General features: G+C 38.9%; 1 protein-coding gene across 1 annotated transcript in view; it reads left to right on the plus strand.

Moving 5' to 3' along the window:
* Positions 1-3,983: 3,983 nt before the first annotated feature.
* The window catches only part of frmd3 (FERM domain containing 3), a 91,160-nt gene continuing 75,156 nt past the window's right edge, over positions 3,984-19,987 (plus strand). The window contains exon 1 of the mRNA XM_056463057.1: positions 3,984-4,155. Coding sequence (XP_056319032.1) covers positions 4,051-4,155 — 105 coding nt within the window. The 5' untranslated portion in view covers positions 3,984-4,050. The remainder of the gene's footprint in view (positions 4,156-19,987) is intronic.

Here is a 19,987-nt window from a genome sequence, read left to right on the forward strand (position 1 = left end):
CCATTGGCTTCCATTGTAGGAAAAAACAACACTACACTACTTGACAAGTCTTGTTGTCTATCCAAGTTTTAGGAACAGCAAGTAATAACTCCACTTCTAGTTGATCATTTGGTATCAGAAGTGGCTGATATGAAGGGCAAAAAGTCTAACAGAAATAATGTCCAGTATAGAATATAAAGTCATGGTGCAGTGGAAAAAGAATGAATATTGTGTATGACTCCTATGAGCTTGGAGGACTGCATCCATACATCTCTGCAGTGGCTCAAATTACTTATTAATAGTTATCTGGAATGGCAAAGAAAACGTTCTTGCAGGACTCCCAGAGTTCATCAAGATTCTTTGGATTCATCTTCAATGCCTTTTTTTTTTTTTTTTAATCTTACATGCTCAATAATGTTCATATCTGTTGACTGGGCTGGCCAATCCTGGAGCACCTTGACCTTTTTTGCTTTCAGGAACTTTGATGTGGAGGCTAAAGTATGAGAAGGAGCGCTATCCTGCTGAAGAATTTGCCCTCTCCTGTGGTTTGTAATGTAATGGGCTGCACAAATGGCTGTTGATGTTGCCATCCACTTTGCAGATTTTTCATAGGCCCCTTACTAAATGTAACCCCAAACCACAATTTTTCCTTCACCAAACTTGACTAATTCTATTAGAATCTTGGGTCCATGCAGGTCCCAATTAGTCTTCTGCAGTGTTTGTGATGACTGGGATGCAGTTCAACAGATCTACCTTCTACCACTTTTCCAACTGATAATTTATTCCTCTTACAACTGGAATCGATGACTTGACTTTTGTCAGGTAGTGTATGGACATCAATGATCAGAGATTTCCAACATTCTTCAAAGTATACAGTCTGTACCGTTTAATGTGTCCTAGATGTGCCAGTTTCTTGAACTTGCATCTTACGGGTGTATTCTCCATCTTTAAATGTTAGAAAATCATAAATGTTTTGCTGTGTAATGCAAGTAAAAACATGCACGTATAAAAAAAACTATTCTTTTTGACTTTGAATTGTCCACAAGGTCCTTCTGGGAAAGATGAAGCTGTGGTGCTTCCAATTTGGTTTGTTGCCACGTCTTATGTGGCCAATTTCCATCCATGAGCTGATGCCAAACACCCGGAGAGATCGGTCAATTTTTTCAATTCAATTCACCTTTATTTGTATAGCACTTTTACAATGTAGACTGTCAAAGCAGCTTCACATAAAAGGTCATAGTAAATAGGAACAGTGTAGTTCAGTTTGTAGTGTTTAAGTTCAGTTCAGTTTAGCTCAGTTCAGTGTGGTTTAATAATCACTACTGAGAGTCCAAACACTGAAGAGCAAATCCAACGATGCGCAGCTCTACAGATAAAAAAACCTTCACTAATTGGCGAAAGTGAAGAAAAAAAACCTTGAGAGAAACCAGGCTCAGTTGGGCACGACCATTTTAATTTCTCCGCTGGCCAAACGTCTAGTGCAGAGCTGCAGTCTCAGCGGCGGAGGCTGGAAGCTGGCCTCAGCGAAGACTCGTCTGTCCCTGGAGCGTCACAGGAATCAGTCTCATGTTCTCCACTCCTCCATGACCACCACAGTAGCTGCTCAGGATACAGCCCGGTCCAGGATATGGAAACCTTGGGATCATCTCGTCGTTGGTCTTGGATCGAATCAGTGACTCTCCATAGTCTGAGGGCCTCGGGAGGAGTATCCCCAGGTGGAAATGGAGAATAAAGAAAATAATTAGCGTCAGCACACAAGTAAAGCACTACCAAGATGCCTTAGCAACAGTTGAGTTCTCTCCCTAACGATTTCAAAGTCTGTGTGTGAAATTAAAATGTACAGTGTTTATTTTGATCAAGCACATTGTTGTTTTTTAGGTGAACAATTAATCCGTACAAGTTAATCCCCTGAAAAATAACCTCTTGGTAATCTTCAGTCAAAGTCTGACCATTTGTTTCTTCCTTTGTCTGATGGCTTCAGCCACAGTTTTCTTAGTTATTTGAAGTCCAAATTGACTCTTTATTTTTGTATGTATGTAGTAGTGCTTGGTATAAACTATGTGTACAGTATGAGCACTGCATTATTTTGTAAAGAAAAAATTTTAATGAAATACCCTCAAAACTACTTTTCTTCACTTCTGCTCCAATTTAATACCATTCAATTGTCGTGTGGCACCAAAAAAAAGTGGTATACAGTTCGATATTTTGATATTTATGTACATTTCTACTGTCAAAGGTGTGTGAAAATGGGCCATATGGGACACACGTCCGGGTCTTATCAGCCTATGATTGGCCTCAGCAGAGGTTATCTAAAGGACTGAAACACTTGATGCTGGGGTGCACAACTGATGATATGTTGCTTTGGTGCAAACCCTACACGAAGGTCATTGGCCAAATCACTTCAATAAAAGCTGTCTTTCACACTCCTATTGGAAATATTAAGTTATGCATGTAACCCGGTTCTTTGATAACAGGAGTGAGGTAATACTAATAATAACTTACATTTATATAGCGCTTTCTGGACACTTAATCTCCCGTTCCACCACATCTCAAAGGTGCTCTATTGGATTGAGATCTAGTGACTGTGGAGGCCATTTGAGTACAGTGAACTCTGTCATTTTCAAGAAACCGGTCTGAGATGATTCGCGCTTTATGTCATGGTGCGTTATCCTGCTGGAAGTAGACATCAGAAAATGGGTACACTTTGGTCATAAAGAGATGGACATGGTCAGAAACAATACTCAGGTAGGCTGTGGTGTTGACACGATACTCAATTGGTATTAACGGGCCCAAAGTGCCAAGAAAATATCCCCCACACCATTACACCACCAGCTATGGCAGGATGGATCCATGCTTTCATGTTGTTGAAGCCAAATTCTGACCCGACCATCTGAATGTCGCAGCAGAAATCGAGACTCATCAGACCAGGCAATGTTTTTTCCAATCGTTTACTGTCCTATTTTGGTGAGCCTGTGTGAATTGTAGCCTCAGTTTCCTGGTCTTAGCTGACAGGAGTGGCATCCGGTGTGGTCTCTGTAGCCCATCTGCCTCAAGGTTGGACGTGTTGTGCGTTCAGAGATGCTCTTCTGCAGACCGCGGTTGTAACTAGTGGTTATTTGAGTTACTGTTGCCTTTCTATCAGCTGGAACCAGTCAGGCCATTCTCCTCTGACATCAACAAGGCATTTGCACCCACAGAACTGCCGCTTACTGGATATTTTCTCTTTTTCAGACCATTCTCTGTAAACCCTAGAGATGGTTGTGCGTGAAAATCCCAGTAGATCAGCAGTTTCTGAAATACTCAGACCAGCCCGTCTGGCACCAACAACCATGCCACGTTCAGTCACTTAAACCACCTTTCTTCCTCATTCTAATGCTCGGTTCGAACTGCAGCAGATCGTCTTGACCATGTTTACATGCCAGAAAGCATTGAGTTGCTGCCAAGTGATTGGCTGATTATACATTTGCATTAACGAGCAGTTGGACAGGTGTACCCAATAAAGTGGCCTGTGAGTGTAATTATATAGTAACACAGCAGAAAAAGGTATATTAATTCAAGTACTTGATTATAGTATTGTTCAAAAACACTAAAGTGTTTACTATAAAGTCGTGTAGTTTTTTATAGATAGATAGATAGATAGATAGATAGATAGATAGATAGATAGATAGATAGATAGATAGATAGATAGATAGATAGATAGATAGATAGATAGATAGATAGATAGATAGATAGATAGATCAAACTTAAATAAATACTGACTTCAATGCAAAAATCCAATAAAAACTATTTCATTTCAGCGTGAACTGCACGGTATTACTCGTTGTTATGGGAACTCATTGAGTGTGTTGATGATGACAGGTAAAGCTCGAAGCTGCTGATCTGTGATGGAGGGTGGTTCGCGCGCGCGTTCATGAGGGAGGGAGGCAGGGGGGAGAGAGCGAAAAGGAAAAGGGGGCTCGTTCTCCCGGTCATAACGACACATCTCTGGCGACATGAGACACGCGTGACCGACGATCCGTCCTCTTTAAAACCAAAGGCGAACTCTCGCTTTGCTATGCGGGACCGAGAACCATGAAAATGCTTCGATTCCGGAGCCCGAGCCTCTCCTCCCTCGCGCTGGAGCTCCAGTGCACCGTCCGGCTGCTCGACGACTCCGAGATCTCCTGCAGCATCCAGGTAATGACTGATAAACATGTTTCCAGCAAGCAGGCGATGACTAATAAGCGGTATAATGTTGACTGGCTTTGCGTTTGTTTTGCTGGAAGACGCCTATAGCGAGTGATGGTGACGCGCTCGTCATGGTTTGTGCTCGGTTTATTATTGCCGCCGTCACTGAATTGACCGTTAAACAGTTACGCCCTTGACTTTTCTTTGTACTCGAGAATTATGTATGTATTAAACGTGTTTGGGTTGTGGATTATAACTAGTGGAAGCTCGTTGGTTTTAATGGTGTGTAATTGAATTTGCTGTCTGTTTGGGAACGGAGATCCTGATGTAAGGCAGCGCGTCCATGTGTCTCATACTATGACGATAAATCTCATTTTTTTGGCTTCAAAAGTGGTTATAGGTGGCTGTAAAAAGTGTTTGGTGGGGGGAAACAGTTTGACAATTGTTTGTAAAGTCTAGTCGTCAATTGTTTTTTCATTAATAGCAGTTGTCACTCAGTGTGTCAGAGCACGTTTAGCCCTTGTGAAAAAGGAAGTACACTTGTAAACAGAGCATACTTAAGAAATGTATAATAATAATGTATAATGGAATAAAATGCTTCTTTGTAAACTCGAAAAAAAAGAGACTAAAATGATAAATAGTAACTCTTAGCTTGTGATTTATAGTTTTTTGTTTGTCTACACTTTCGCATTAATGAAATACAATAAGACCTTGATCTCTGATCTTAACGTTTAATGTTGAACATTTTACTTTAAATACATTTATTACAATATATTCTATGTGCTATTATATATTTATATATTAAAATAAATAAATTAATAACAGGAAAACTATTATCTCATATTTAAAAAAAAATACTTTTTCATATTTTTTGTGGCCATTCATTCATTTATTCTCTTTTTGGCTTAGTCCCTTTATTAATCTGAGGTCGCCACAGCGGAATGAACTGCCAACTTTTCCAGCGTATGTTTTACACAGCGAATGCCCTTCCAGCCGCAAGCCATCGCTGGGAAAACATCCACACACACTCATTCACACACATACACTACGGACATTTTAGCTTACCCAATTCACCTATACCACATGTCTTTGCACTGTCGGGGAAACCGGGGCACCCGGAGGAAACCCACCAGCACGGGGAGAACATACAAACTCCACGCAGTATTGCCAACTGACCCAGCCGAGGCTCTAACCAGCGACCTTCTTGCTGTGAGGCGATTGTGCTACCCACTGCGCCACCATGCAGCCTTTTTGTGACCATCCCAGAGTTAGTTTTTTTTTCAAACTATTTAAAATCATCAACAAAAGTCACTTCATTAAACTTTTCAACATCAAAAGCTATTGGAGCAGAGATCGAACGTAATTAAAATACACTTTATTAGGTACACCTTACTTTTAGAGTTACTCCCTTTTGCTTTCAGAATCCTTAATCCTTCGTGGCATAGATTTAACAAGGTACTGGAAATATTCCATGAGAGCATCAGGCAGTTGCTGCAGATTTGTCAGCTCCACATCCATGATGTGCACATCCCATTTCACCACATCCCAAAGGTGCTCTATTAGATTGGTGACTGTGGAGGCCATTTGAGTGCAGTAAACTCATTGTCATGTTTAAGAAACCAGTCTAAGATGATTCACGCTTTATGACATGACGCGTTATCCTGCTGGAAGTAGCCATCAGAAGATGGGTACACTGTGGTTATAAAGGGATGGACATGGTCAGAAACAATACTCAGGTAGGCTGTGGCGTTGACATGATGCTCAATTGGTACTAATGGACCCAAAGTGTTGCAAGAAAATATTTCCCACACCATTACACCACCACCAGAAACGCCAGAACCATTGATACAAGGCAGGATGGATCTATGCTTTCATGTTGTTGACGCCAAATTCTGACCCGACCATCCGAATGTCGCAGCAGAAATTGAGACTCATCAGACCAGGCAACGTTTCTCCAATATTCTATTGTCTAATTTTGGTGAGCCTGTGTGAATTGTAGCCTCAGTTTCCTGTTCTTAGCTGACAGGAGTGACACCCGGTGTGGTCTCTGTAGCCCATCTGCCTCAAGGTTGGATTTGTTGTGCGTTCAGAGATGCTCTTCTGCATACCTCGGTTGTAACGAGTGGTTATTTGAGTTACTGTTGCCTTTCTATCAGCTGGAACCAGTCTGGCCATTCTCCTCTGACCTCTGGTATCAACAAGGCATTTGCGCCCACAGAACTGCCGCTCACTGGTTATTTTTTTCTTTTTCGGACCATTCTCTGTAAAACTTAAACATGGTTGTGCGTGAAAATCCCAGTAGATCAACAGTTTCTGAAATACTCAGACTAACCTGTCTGGCACCAACAACCATGCCACGTTCAAAGTCACCTTTTCTTCCCCATTCTGATGCTCGCTTTGAACTGCAGCAGATCGTCTTGACTATGTCTACATGCCTGAATGCATTGAGTTGCTGCCATGTGATTGGCTGATTAGAAATTTGCGTTAACGAGCAGTTGGACAGGTGTACCTAATAAAGTGGCCAGTGAGTGTAGGCTACAAGTTATTACAATAATATTAAATATATAATAGTTGAATTTGATATAATTAAACAGTGCTTATTTTGTCATAATTCATAATTACTAAAATAGTGTACAGCTGAAGGCTCTAAGATTTAATGGCGAACTATAAAACTTGAGTACAAATTGTCCTGTATTTGCGTAGCCTATTTGTGTAATGAAACATTTGTAATTCTAAAGTTGCTATTCTTAAACATCTTACATATTTTTAAATAATCTTTATTTTAATTATGTGCAGTTTTTTAAAATGTATGTACCGTTTCGAAGTGCATATTCGACACAAGCACACTTTGTTTTCACAAGTGCCTTAGGAATTCCTAATGAGCAAACTGAAGGCAACTATGGCATGGAATTTTTTTTTATGTACTTTTTTTTATGGCCAACATTTGAACAGCTTGTAATTAGTCTAATGAAATCCACCCTGACTTTGTAGGTTGTCTATGAAGCCTGTGTAATCTTCATGTGAAGGACTATGATGTTTTTGCAAAGAATCCAAAGGATGTGACATTCACAAGAGCCTCTGTTCTGTTTTATGACACATGAAATGAAGGCTTATGATTTTCCAGATAATAAATAAGTATTCTGTACTTTTATTATCAATGTATCTTGACAAAATATGTTTTTAATTCACACTGTCCTCTATAATCTTTTTTAATTTAATCAGTTTAATTGTACCTAATAATATTATCTTCAAAACTTACCCCTTATCAAAGTTGAATCTACCTAGAGATTAAATGAACCTCCACCTCCTCCTTTTTATTTTTTGAAAATAGGCTTTTACGTCTCCCCTAGAGTCTAACAGTTGACTTTTAATGCTTTTGAATCCATTTAGACAATATCCAGGTCTGGTGGTAGCACTTTTAGCTTAGCTTAGCATAGATAATTGAATCCGATTAGACCATTAGCATATCTCTTTTGCATTTCAATAATGATGATTTTCCAGAAATTCTGTACTTTTAATATTAATGGATCTTGACGAAATTTGTTTTTTAATTCTCACTGTCCTCTATAATCTCAGATGTATAATCTTGTAAAACTCTAACAGTTATTAATATCATCTTCAAAACTAACCTCTTGAATCTGCCTAGTGAATAAATAAACACTCCACTTTTTTTGGAAATAGACTTGTTTTACATCTCCCCTAGAGTTTAACAGTTGACTTTTAATGTTTTTGAATTCATTTAGACAATATCCAGGTCTGCGAGAGCACTTTTAGCTTAGCATAAATAATAGAATCCGATTAGACCGTTAGCATCTGTCTTTTGAATTTCGATAGTGATGATTTTCCAGAAATTCTGTACTTTTAATATCAATGTATCTTGACAAAATATAATTTAATTCCCACTGTCTTCTATAATCTTAATTATACTTTTTAGTAAAATTCTCACAACAGTTGAATTTTACCTAATAAAATCATCTTCGAGACTAACCTCTTATTAAAGTTGAATCCGCCTAGAAATTAAATGAACACTCCAATTTTTTTTACAACTTCCCTACAGTTTAACAGTTGACTTTTACCGTCTTTGAATCCATTTAGAAAATATCCAGGTCTGGCGGGAGCACTTTTAGCTTAGCTTAGCATAGATAATTGAATCCGATTAGACCATTAGCATTTCTCTTTTGCATTTCGATATTGATGATTTTCCAGAAGTTTTGTACTGTTAATATCAATGTATCTTGACAAAATTTGTTTGTCAATTCGCACTGTCCTCTATAATCTCAGATGTATAATCTTGTAAAACTCTCACAACAGTTAATAATATCCTCTTCAAAACTAACCTCTTGTGGAAGTTGAATCTGCCTAGAGATTAAATAAACAGTCCACTTTTTTTGGAAATAGACTTGTTTTACATCTCGCCTAGAGTTTAACAGTTGACTTTTAATGTTTTTGAATTCATTTAGACAATATCCAGGTCTGCGAGAGCACTTTTAGCTTAGCATAAATAATAGAATTCGATTAGACCATTAGCATCTGTCTTTTGAATTTCGATAGTGATGATTTTCCAGAAATTCTGTACTTTTAATATCAATGTATCTTGACGAAATATGATTTAATTCCCACTGTCTTCTATAATCTTAATTATACTTTTTAGTAAAATTCTCACAACAGTTGAATTTTATCTAATAAAATCATCTTCGAGACTAACCTCTTATCAAAGTTGAATCCGCCTAGAAATTAAATGAACACTCCAATTTTTTTTACAACTTCCCTACAGTTTAACAGTTGACTTTTAACATCTTTGAATCCATTTAGAAAATATCCAGGTCTGGCGGGAGCACTTTTAGCTTAGCTTAGCATAGATAATTGAATCCGATTAGACCATTAGCATCTCTCTTTTGCATTTCGATAATGATGATTTTCCAGAAGTTTTGTACTGTTAATATCAATGTATCTTGACAAAATATGTTTTTAATTCACACTGTCCTCTATAATCTTTTAGTAAAACTCTCACAACAGTTAAAATTTACCTAATAATATTATCTTCAAAACGAACCCCTTATTACAGTTGAATCTACCTAGAGATTAAATAAACACTCCACTTTTTTATTTATTTTTGGAAATAGGCTTGTTTTACGTCTCTCCTAGAGCTTATCAGTTGACTTTTAAAGTTTTGAATCCATTTAGACAATATCCAGGTCTGGTGGGAGCACTTTTAGCTTAGCTTAGCATAGATAATTGAATCCAGTTAGACCATTAGCATCTGTCTTTTGCATTTCGATAATGATGATTTTCCAGAAATTCTGTACTTTTAATATCAATGTATCTTGACGAAAAATGTTTAATTCACACAGTCCTCCATAATCTTATAGTTTTTAGTAAAACTCACAACAGTTTAATTTGACCTCATATCATCTTCCAAAATCTGTAAGGAAAATGGACTCCCAATGACCTGACAGAAAATCTTCAGTTAAAAAACCTTGGCCCTTATTAACAGATGGTGTTTATTAAAATTCATTGATTTGCTTGATTGATTGACAATACGTTTCAAAAGGAAAAAAAAAAGACGTTTTCATGTATATGATTAAATAATGGGTGACGCAGTGATACAGTAGGTAGTGCTGTCGCCTCACAGCAAGAAGGTCGCTGGTTCGAGCCTCTGCTGGGTCAGTTAGTGTTTCTGTGTGGAGTTTGCATGTTCTCCCTGCGTTCGCTTGGGTTTCCCCCACAGTCCAAAGACATGTGGTATAGGTGAATTGGGTAGGCTAAATTGTCAGTAGTGTATGAGTGTGAATGAGTGTGTATGGATGTTTCCCAGAGATGGGCATCCGCTGCGTAAAACATACGCTGGATAAGTTGGTGGTTCATTCCGCTGTGGTGACCCTGGAATAATAAAGGGACTAAGCCTAAAAGAAAATTAATGAATGACTATATAATATTCTTCATCTATCTGTCAGTGCCCTCCTTACAAAACAACACAAACTGTGCCAAGCCTGAAAGCAGCGCTGGAGATTTACTACTGATTATAGAACTGTATGAACTGACAAAATGCATATGCCTTTGAATAATTGTGTATCATTAAATCTGAGTCATGTTCAGTCTCTTAAATTGTGTTTGTGTTCATGAGCACAAGCAATAAGCCCCTTTAAAGGGATAGTTCACCCAAAATCGAAAATTCTGTCATTATTTACTCTCCCTTTACTTGTTTTAAACCTCTTTCAGCTTCTTTAATCTGTCGAAAACACCAGAAGCTATTTTGAAGAATGATGGAAACTTGTAACCATTGACTTTTATAGTATTTGTTATGGGTTACAGGTTTTTAGCTTTGATCAAAATATCTTATTTTGTGTTCAACAGAAGAAAGAAACTTATAAAGGTTTATTTACTCACTTGAGAGCGAGTAAATAGTGAGTAAATAGTCATTTTTGGGTGAACTACCTCTTTAAGACCACCAAACCATGATACTGCTGTTCCATATCTTAATGTACCAGTGATCCCCCCCAACCAATAAGCCTCTTTAAAAGGATAGTTCACCCAAAAATGGAAATTCAGTCATCATTTACTCTTCCTTTACTTGTTTTTAACCTCTTTCAGCTTCTTTAATCTGTCGATCAGAAAATAAGCTATTCTGAAGAAAGCTGGAAACATACTATGGAAGTCAGTTTTAGCTTGGATTAAAATATCTTCTCTTGTGTTCAACAAAACAAATCAGCTAATCAAGGTTTGGAGAAATAGAGAAAATAGTGAGTAAATGTTCAATATTGAGTAAACAATCGCTTTCTGACTGAATATCTTGGCTATACTGAGTCCTTGTGTCACCAAAGCATGGTATTGATATTCCACCTATTGAGACGTTTGGATGTCCAGTGGAAACATCGTGTAATATCTTAATGTACCAGTGATGCCACCAACCAAAAAAATCTTGTCTTGCTTGGCAGCTCACTATGATTTGAGAAACAGCCAATACATTTCTTCCCATCATGCTCTCTGTTCCAGTCAAGATAAACGAGCAAACTCATTTCTGGGAAGACTCTAGACAATCCGCTTCCTTTCAGAGCCCTCTCGGAAACAATGCAAACATCCAATCTGCTGAAAATCTGCATGTAGTTTTGCAAATATACAGTTGAAGTCAGATTTATTAGCCCACCTGTTTATTTCCTTCCCCAATTTCTGATTACAGGAAAGATCTTTAAACACATTTATAAACATAGTTTCTAATAACTGATTTCTTTTATCTTTGCCATGATGACAGTACATAATATTAGACTAGGTATTTTTCAAGACACTTGTATTCAACTTAAAGGGCACCTATGGTAAAAAAATCTACTTTTCAAGCTGTTTGGACAGACATATGTGCATGTATGGTGTATAGACTGTCATATTGGGGTGATATAAGCACACCCAGTGCTTTTTTTTTCAATTTAACAACATAAAAAACGGTGGACCAATTGGAGCGGTTTTCAGATCGACTGCAACTTTACGTAGGAGAGCGGTCCCCCCGCCCACCAATATTGATTGACAGGCGCGTCATCATATCTTCAGTTTGTTGATTCACGTCCGCCATTTTCAGCGTGAGTCGAAGCGATATCACTAAAGGAACACCCTAGCTCTATTTTTAGATGCAAGGCTCATTGGGCTCAACACAAGATCAATATTCTCCACATTATCGCTCTAATCGGAATTATTGGTTGTATCTTTAGGTAGGTTTGCAAACATGTGTACTTCTCATTGAGTCTACCTTATATTTCAGCCGTTTGCATTTCTCGCGATCACAGAAGCTCCCTGTGATCTTAACTAGCATGCGTTTTAGAATTCTAAACATAGGTTTCTATCAGGGTACACTCAAGTCGACGGCTGGGCGCCGCGGACCGCTGCAGAAACCTATGTTTAGAATTCAAAAATGCGTGGCGCGACGATTTGGGACACTTCATGTTTCTGCCGCGCCACAGAGAGTGTCTGGTGTGTCGTGTTGCGGCTTCGAGCGGCGCATCCCGTGCCTCAGTCAAAGTTAATTCAGCGTGCGTGGTTATTAGTTTCTGTGTACAAGCTCGCCACTTGAAACTAGCACACAGTTGGCTGTAAAACTGTACAAAGACACATATGATTTTGTACTCCCGCTCCTTCTCTCAGTCTGCCTGTCTGACTCTGTTGCAAACGCAGAGCGGGTGAGCTCATGGCCCCGCCCCCTTGTTACGTTGGGCGGGAAGCCGAAAATAATTTACATGTGAAGCAACACACCCCTAAATCAGCGAGCTGTGGACACGCCCCCAACATGACACTTTTTAACACATTATAATAAAAAAATCTGAATTGTGTTTTAAACTGAACCTAAACTGGCACACTCAGAACAACCATAATATTAATATTAAATCATAAAAAGAGGTAAACTATGTGCCCTTTAAAGTAACATTTAAAGGCTTAACTAGGTTTAATAGGCAAGTTGGAGTAATTAGACAAATCACTGGATAACGATGTTTGTTCTGTAGACTATTGATGATAAAATTGTTTAAGGGGGCTAATATTATTGACCCTAAAAATGGTTTTTAAAAAAAAAATAAAAGCTGCTTCTATTCAAGCCAAAATAAAACAAAAAAAGACTTTCTCCAGAAGAAAAAATATTATCAGAAATACTGTGAAAATTTCCTTGCTCTGTTAGACATCATTTGGGAAATATTTGAAAAAGGAACCAATAATTCACAGGAGGGCGAATCATTTTGACTTCAACTGTAAATATGATTGATTCTGTGAAGGCCACGAGGCAGCCTTAATGCAGTTATTGTCATGCAGCTGTAATGCAGGCTTAAGTGTTTGATGATAACGGATGATGATGATGTGTAGTCCGGCTCTTTGCAGTATCACTATCACATTGAGTCTAATGGAAGCAGCGTCCATTTCCAGAAACCACACTATTATGATTACGTCGGGAAACTAACCTCTTATCGAAGTGAATCTGCCTAGAGGCTCATTTTACTGTTGACTTTTTGAATCCATTCAGACCATCTCCAGCGATGCGTCCCAATTCACATTCTATCTATCCTAAATAGTGTTCGAAAATAGAATTAGTATATCCCAAACTGTAGTTTGTCGAAAAAGGGTATACCGAAGATTCCTGGATGGTCTGCTATTTTAGAAATTTGAAGTGTAGATTAGCGTACTCTAACCACAATGCATTGCGCCTTGGATGTAAATTCGATTAGAACTACAAACTCTGGAAAAAAAGTGAGAACAAACTACAAACATGGTGGACACGCAAGACCAACCGTCAAGTAGACAGTCTTCGGGAAAGTTGCTTGAATGACTATTAATTAATATCTCGTCAACTGGAAAATGGTTCAATTGCGTTTTCCAGGTTATATTTCATCTGCAACAACAATGTGAATTTTATATGAAGATATGTTTGGACATGAACTTTTAAATCCATAATTATCCAAAGACCTGAGGAGATTTCTCTCTCGAATGGCAGACGAACACAGCTGAATCTCCAATTTGTAATTAAATATGACAGAAATGTGGCTGATGAGTCGAGATGATTGACAGGGAACTTAACTAAGCAACTGGTAATGAAGAAGTAGTATGTCCCAAAGCTTGCATACTCTTCTGTTACACACTCAAAAGTATGTACTTTTTTCCCCTTACAAAAAAGTACACACTTTTAGAATGTAGTATAAGTATGCGAATTGAGACCCACCACAGATCTGGCTGGAGAATTTTTTTTTAGCTTAGCTTAGCATAGATCACATTCAAACTCATAAGCTGCGTCTCAAATGGCACACTATGCACTCATGCACTGTGTACTTATGCACTTACACACTCAACAGCATAGTATATGTATGAAGCGTCGTCCCAAATGTAACACTAATGTTTTTTTACTAAGCGGAAATTCAAACCGATTCCCTGATGACGTTTGACGGTTGCCAAATCAGTGAAATAAATGACCAAACTATTAAAGAGGCTCATCATCATTAGGAGGCGCTATAATCACTCTCGTGGGAAAATTTAGCTTTCACCATCCAAACTAAATAAGTTATCCAACATTTGCGCCCGATAGCTCCGCCCCTTCCTGTTGTCGTTGAGTGTGTGAAGTGTCCATCATTACATTACATTAAAGTGCCCTTATTATTTTTAGAGTTTTCAGTGTGAACACACTTCTTACACTATTTATACTACAAAATGGCGTAGAATAGTGCATAAGTATGCGATTTGGGACGCAGCTATACACTACGGCCAATTTAGTTTATTCAATTATAGTTAACTATACTGCATGTATTTGGACATCGCCACACAGACACGCCAGCTGACCCAGATGGGGCTCAAACCAGCGACTTTCTTGCTATGAGGCGACAGTGCTACCCACTGCGCCACCGTGTCGCCTCATTGTTATTATATCCATTTTAAATTGTTTACAAAAGTAGTTTTCATTCATCGATAAATTTTAAATACATTTTGTGATACAAGATGTTTTTTTTTATTATTTTATCATTAACTGTCTCATTTTTGTCTTCAACTGCTGTAGCAGTACTTGACTAGTTTGATTACAGTAGAATACTGCAAATGCCTATTATGCATAAGTTGTTGTTAAATGAACTTTAAAATGACCCACAATGCAGTGCATATTACAGTAGTGAACTGTGAGAATGTACGTGGTATTTTAATGGGCGTTTTTGCAGTGAATAACAGTAAAACTGCGGCAAAGTTGAACAGTGTAACTCAATATTCTGCTCTGTGGATATTCTGCTTATGTCCATGTGCACTTATCTATGCATGAAGCACACATGCTCACCAGAAAGTCATCTCAAATATCACATTTTTATGTTGTATACTTGTTCTTGCTGCTTGCAATAGTCAATAGTGTAAGTAAAATGTTTTTTTTTATTGATGTTTTTTTTAAATCAGTATCATCAGTATCAGGTCTGGCGGGAGCACTTTTAGCTTAGCTTAGCATAGATAATTGAATCCGGTTAGACCATTGGCATCTCTCTGTTGCATTTTGATAATTTTCCTGTTTAAAGATTGACTGTTCTGTGGTTACATTGTGTGCTGAGACTGACGGAAAATGAAAACTTGCTATTTTCTAGGTTGAAATGGGATGACTAGGAACTATACTCTCTCATGCAGCCATAGTACGGCAGCAAAGTTCCTTAATTATTGCAATTGAATAAAGATATAGTTCCTATAGAAGAGTCAAGCTTCAAATAGAAAAATAGATTTATCAAAACTCCCTTCTCCCTTTATTATTATTTTTTTTTATCAATTTTTTGAGTGAGATGCTAATGGTCTAATCTGATTCAATGATTTATGCTAAGCTAAGCTAAAAGTGCTCTGCCAGAGCCAAAGATTGGCTGAATGGATTCAAAAATGTTAAAACTCAACTGTTTAACTCTAGGGAAGATGTACACAACCTGACAAAAGTCTTGTCATTGATCCCAGTTTTAAGAGTAACTTGACTTCTAGTTGATCATTTAATAAAGTGTCAAAAGGTGGATTTTTCAGATGAATTATCAGTTGAGCTGCATCCCAATCATCACAAATACTGCAGAAGACCTATTGGAACCTGCATGGAGACAAGCTTTTCACAGAAATGAGTTTGTTGTGGGAAAAATAATGGTTTGAAGTCACATTCAGTATGGGGGTGTGAGAGATCTGCAGAGTGGATGGCAACATCAACAGCCTGAGGTATCAAGACATTTGTGCAGCCCATTACATTACAAACCACAGGAGAGGGCAAATTCTTCTGCAGGATAGCGCTCCTTCTCATACTTCAGCCTCCACATCAAAGCTCCTGATAGCAAAGAAGGTCAAGGTGCTCCAGGATTGGCCAGCCCAGTCACCAGACATGAACATTATTGAGATGTCTGGGGTAAGATGAAGGAGGAGGCGTTGAAGATGAATCGAAAGAGTCTTGATGAACTCTGGGAGTCCTGCAAGAACGCTTTCTTTGCCATTCCAGATGACTTTTGTCAGATAGTGTACAATGAGCCTATTTAAAAAAAAGGGGTTTCTTTAAAGCTAATCCTGACTTCATGAAAAAGACTGACAAAACTTTCGACCAACTTCTAAAATATGGGTTGAAAATGTTTCATCTCCACTTACTGAAAAAACTGGAGAAGCAGAAGAGAAAGGAGGAGATGACAGAAAGACGGAGAATATTTTTATACATTGTATCTCTCTCTCCGGTGTGGTGTTTATAAACTTTTGAGCTAAAAGAAGGAGCTCGCTCTGTTTGGTCTAATAAATATTTCAGAAGGCCACGGGGCCCTAATGGCTTCTTGTTCTGTGATGGATTTCTCCTGCATATTTGATGACCGTCCTCATAGACAGAGGCTGCACCTGCATCGGCGCACTTTTACATGCTATAAGCACTCGCTGCTTACTTTTTCATCAGCTACACGAGGAGTTAAATGCTGAGTTTGTCTCCTGCGTCGTGTGTTGTCCAGGTCAGCAGTTAGTTCTGGACCTTGAAAAGAGTGCTGATACGCAGACCTTTGACTTTTCACTGAGTTTGCGCCTTGCAAATAGATTGTCAGTCCAAGCCGGTCTCATGAGAAAAGCTAACTAATTAAATAGGTGCTAATGTTTTTCTAATAAAGTACACTCACCGGCCACTTTATTAGGCACACCTATCCAACTGCTCGTTAACGCAAATTTCTAATCAGCCAATCACATGGCAGCAACTCGATGCTTATAGGCATGTAGACATGGTCAAGAAGATCTGCTGCAGTTCAAACCGAGCATCAGAATGGGGGAAGAAAAGGGATTTAAGTGACTTTGAACGTGGCATGGTTGTTGCTGCCAGACAGGCTGGTCTGAGTATTTCAGAAACTGTTGATCTACTGGGATTTTTCACGCACAACCATCTCTAGGGTTTACTAAGAATGGTCCGAAAAAGAGAAAATATCCACTGAGCGGCAGTTCTGTGGGTGCAAATGCCTTGTTGATGCCAGAGGTCAGAGGAGAATGGCCAGACTGGTTCCAGCTGATATAAAGGCAACAGTAACTCAAATAACCGCTCGTTACAACCGAGTTCTGCAGAAGAGCATCTCTGAACACACAACACATCCAACCTTGAGGCAGATGGGCTACAACAGTAGAAGACCACACCGGGTGTCACTCCTGTCAGCTAAGAACAGGAAACTGAGGCTACAATTCGCACAGGCTCACCAAAATTGGACAATAGAAAATTGGAGAAATGTTGCCTGGTCTGATGAGTCTCGATTTCTGCTGCAACATTCAGATGGTCGGGTCAGAATGTGGTGTCAACAACATGAAAGCATGGATCTATCCTGCCTGGTATCAGTGGTTTAGGCAGATGGTGGTGGTGTAATGGTGTGGGGGATATTTTCTTGGCACACATTGGGTCAATTAGTACCAATTCAGCATCATGTCAACGCCACAGCCTACCTGAGTATTGTTGCTGACCATGTCCATTCCTTTATGACCACAGTGTACCCATCTTCTGATGGCTACTTCTGGCAGGATAACACGCCATGTCTTAAAGCGTGAATCATCTCAGACTGGTTTTTTGAACATGACAATGAGTTCACTGTACTCAAATGGCCTCCACAGTCACCAGATCTCAGTCTAATAGAGCCTTTGCGATGTGGTGGAACGGGAGATTCGTATCATGGATGTGCAGCTGACAAATCTGCATCAACTGCGTGATGCTATCATTTAAATATGGACCAAAATCTCTGAGGAATATTTCCAGTATCTTGTTGAATCTATGCCATAAAGGATTAAGGCAGTTCTAAAGGCAAAAGGGGGTCCAACCCTGTACTAGTAAGGTGTACCTAATAAAGTGGCCGGTGAGCTCAACCCCTAACTTTTTTTTTGTTTTTAAGTCCACATGAACCGGAAGCTGCACCCGTTTTTTTCCCCCATATATATATATTTTTTTTGTGAAACAATGATCCCATTTGGTTCCTAGTTAAAGCTGAATAATGTCATGTTTTTCAGACAGAAATAGGTAGTGTTGCAGTATTGAGATGCGTGAAATTAAATTGAAACTGAAAAATAGGCTAAGCAAAAGTTTGGTCACCCTCTCTTTTGGCGACAAGACTTCTGTCCTGAGAGCAGATCTTTTAGACCAAATTAAATCCCCAAACAGACTTCACAGATGCTTCATTTCAGACATACTAAAAATCTAAAAAGATTTGCTCGTGTGTTTTTCTGTTTTGGACAGACTACAGGGATGCCAGGTAGTAGGTCAGCGATAATGTAATCAGCGTGTGTTAGAGTGAATGAGATGTGTGTGTGTTTTGCATGGGTCATTTCTCAGTGGTGTGCCGAGTGTCTTCTCAGTGTCTGAAGGACAGAATCCTGATGCATTATTAAAGCAGATCATGTTCTTCAGTGAGCCTGTGCTTCACTCGTGTGCTACTGATGCTGCGCTCGCAAAACTGGACAGTCAAACACACTCAACCTTTCAACTCAAACGGAGCTTGTGAAATATGATCGTTATCACGTCTGTTTTTATTTAGTAATAAGTAACATGATGCAACTGCTATATGAATCTCTTCAGTAAAATGTCAATGCCATGCTATATGTGGTACTATTGTATATGATTCTTTAAAAGCAACACAGGCTCATTCTGAAAACGTAGCCCTATACACATTTCTGGAGATCGCGAATTATGTAGTCAGAAGTACGTATGGCTGCATTTAGTCTTTAAAACGAACACTAGGGGGTGGTATAACACCAGCGGACTGCTTACCTTCCTGTGGATGGCTTTCCCGCTCTTACCAGTTTGTCCAGTAGCTCGTCATGTACATTGGTGGACTTGAGGCACAGAGAGGAGTTGACCATGACGATGGGGTTTGAGTCCGGTGAAGAACAGTTCCAGAAAGCAGGTAAGACAAAAACAAAAGCCAAAAGATAAAATAAACGAGTAAATAACAGGGTGAGAATGTGGTAGAGATCTAAAAACGTGGTAAAAACCAGGTGAGTGCTTTTCTTTTTCTGGATTGCTTTTAAAAACTGTCGGTTGGGTTTAGGGAAGTGGATGTGCAGGTCAATCAGTGCTTTTTAAAACACTATTGGTTGGGTTTAGGGAAGGAGGGTGAATCAGTTGATCAGTCAACAGCGGCCTCTGGTGGATTTACGCAAGAAGAGCAGGCGCGAATGGCACTCGCAAGAGAAATTTGAGATCTGAAAAAAGTACACAGCGGCCTCTGGTGGATTTAAATGAGAACAGCAGATGTGAATGGCACTCGCGAGAGAAATTTAAGATCTGAAAAAACTTACACAGCGGCCTCTGGTGGATTCGCGAAAACAAAAACTGCAAAAAAACCTACCTCCTGGGACGTATTTGGCGCTCTCCAGAAATGTATATAGGGGTACATTTTCAGAAAGAGCCTGGGTGGTTTAAAAAGCATAATTGATATTTATGAAAAAGCTTTATTGTATTTTCTGCAGCTGTATGTCATTTCTCGCTTATATTTAAGCATAACTGTCTTATAAATATAAATATACATATATATAAACCCCTTCTCAAGGTTGAGCTGAGCAGGGATTGGGGGTGTGTTGCAGCATGGCTGTTCAGACTGACACTGACTCAAGGAGTCAGGGTGTTAATTTGTTTCTTTTAATGACAGCAGTAATTAATTTTTTTTTATAAGGGTTTTCACCTTTTTTTATTGATAGGACAGTAGAGTATTGACAGGAAAGCGTGGGGAGCAGAGAGAGGAAGTATCAGCATAGAACCTTAAGGCGGAATCAAACCGGAGTGCATGTTTCGACACACTACCACTACGCCATTGGTGCCGACATGACAGCAGTAAACAACGGAACAATTATTTGAAGTGTACAAGCGTACAAGCTAAAAACTAACATTTATTTTGTATTGTTT

This window comes from Danio aesculapii, chromosome 8, assembly GCF_903798145.1.
Source record: "Danio aesculapii chromosome 8, fDanAes4.1, whole genome shotgun sequence".
In the NCBI taxonomy this organism is placed as follows: domain Eukaryota; kingdom Metazoa; phylum Chordata; class Actinopteri; order Cypriniformes; family Danionidae; genus Danio; species Danio aesculapii.